This window comes from Mandrillus leucophaeus, unplaced genomic scaffold, assembly GCF_000951045.1.
Source record: "Mandrillus leucophaeus isolate KB7577 unplaced genomic scaffold, Mleu.le_1.0 Scaffold99, whole genome shotgun sequence".
Lineage (NCBI taxonomy): Eukaryota > Metazoa > Chordata > Mammalia > Primates > Cercopithecidae > Mandrillus > Mandrillus leucophaeus.
Window position 1 is genome coordinate 1,890,586 of NW_012110807.1, and position 1,747 is coordinate 1,892,332.

General features: G+C 53.1%; 1 protein-coding gene across 1 annotated transcript in view; it reads right to left on the reverse strand.

Moving 5' to 3' along the window:
- TOR1B (torsin family 1, member B (torsin B)) overlaps positions 1–1,710 on the reverse strand; it is a 9,873-nt gene extending 8,163 nt beyond the window's left edge. Inside the window, exons 1-2 of the mRNA XM_011971203.1 lie at positions 1,579–1,710; positions 919–1,233 (exon numbers count right to left, since the gene is read on the reverse strand). Coding sequence (XP_011826593.1) covers positions 919–1,233; positions 1,579–1,710 — 447 coding nt within the window. The remainder of the gene's footprint in view (positions 1–918; positions 1,234–1,578) is intronic.
- Between the last annotated feature and the right edge of the window lie 37 nt (positions 1,711–1,747).

Genomic DNA, 1,747 nt, shown 5'->3' on the forward strand with positions numbered 1-1,747 from the left:
TGGGAGGTTTTGGTTCAAGTTCCTGCTCTGCCACAAATATTATAAGGAGTAAGTCACCTTGCCTCTCTTGGCTCCAGGCTCCATCTTTTTTTTTTCTCTCTCTCTTTTTTGAGACAGAGTCTCACTCTGTTGCCCAGGCTGGAATGCAGTGGCACAATCTCAGCTCACTGCAACCTCCGCCTCCTGGGTTCAAACGATTCTCCTGCCTCAGCCTCCTGAGTAGCTGGGATTACAGATGTGCACCACCACACCCAGCTAATTTTGTGTTTTCAGTAAAGATGGGGTTTTTCCATGTTAGTCAGGCTGGTCTTGAACTCCCGACCTCAAGTGATCCACCTGCCTCAGCCTCCCAAAGTGCTGGGATTACAGGCCTGAGCCACTGCACCTGGCCTTGACTACATCCTCTTTTTATTTTTTTTTTTTGAGATGGAGTACAGTGGTAGGATCTGGGCTCACTGCAACCTCCACCTCCCAGGTTCAAGTGATTCTCCTGCCTCAGCCGCCCGAGCAGCTGGGATTACAGGCGGGCGCCACCGTGCCTGGCTAATTTTTGTACTTTTTGGTAGAGATGGGGTTTCACCATGTTGGCCGGGCTGGTCTCAAACTCCTGGCCTCAAGTGACCTGCCCGCCTCGACCTCCCAAAGTGCTGGGATTACAGGCGTGAGCCACCGCGCCCAGCCCTTGGCGCCATCTTTTAAGGGGAATAACATGCCCTACCCCACTGGCCTGTTTTGGAACCAAGTAAGAGAAATGTTGTAGGAGAGCTTTATAACTACCTGGACTAAGTGTGCCTTAACTCAGTGAAGCCGGGGGCTACTGCAACACAAAGGAAAGAGAAGCAGAGGCCAGAGTTAGTGAGCAGGTCACCCAGACCAGTCCGACTGGCCTGTGGACGAGATAATAGCGGGTTCTCTTGCCTGGTACAGTTTTATCTTCTGTTCATGAGGGAAGTGCAGAGTCGATACAAACAGGTGGACAAAGTTACTCTTCAGGCCTTTTGGGTGAAGATTTTCAGCCACAATTTGACTGACAAAATTCTTGCCTGTGCCAGCCCAGCCGTGTAAGGAAAGGGTCAAAGGTTTCTTGGGATTTTTGTTGTTCCTGAAGCCAGTCAGCGCCTTGAGAATCACTTCCGTGGCCAGATGCTGTCCAAACAGCTTCTCCTCCAAATCCAGCTTGAGAGCTGCAAGAACAGCCCCGGAACAGAAAGAGAAACAGACGTTAAAAATGCATCAGCAACGCAGTACTTTCCCAGCTGCCCAAAGCAAGAAGGACCCAGCAGGGTGTCTGCCAAACCCTAGGGCCGAGGTAGTCAAATGATGCCACTTTCAGGTAAACGGATTATGTGGAGGTTCTTAACGCTTTGGGGTCTGATAGGGAAGCTAAATGTTCATCCATTCGGAGATGAACCATCGCTTGACTGAGCGCTTGCTATTCCCAGCCACCCCTGCTGGCCCGCAGGAAAACCGGGGACAAATGTGGGCTTTCTGAGCGACGCAGCACGTCTGAAAGCTACTTAATAGGGTTGGCAGGGTGCAGAAGGGCCGCCCGCCGTACTTTCCGTTTCTTCTGCCTACGATCCTCAGGAACAGGAGCTTTAGAAAGGCGCTGGGGCAGAGCCCCACGACCTGGAGACTGTTTGCGAAGGCACCGCTTCCAGGGCTGGAGTTCGCACCGCGTTCCCGCGAACGGTTCCGGGGCCGCCCCATCCGCTCCCCACCCACCCCAGCTGGGACCACCGCCGTC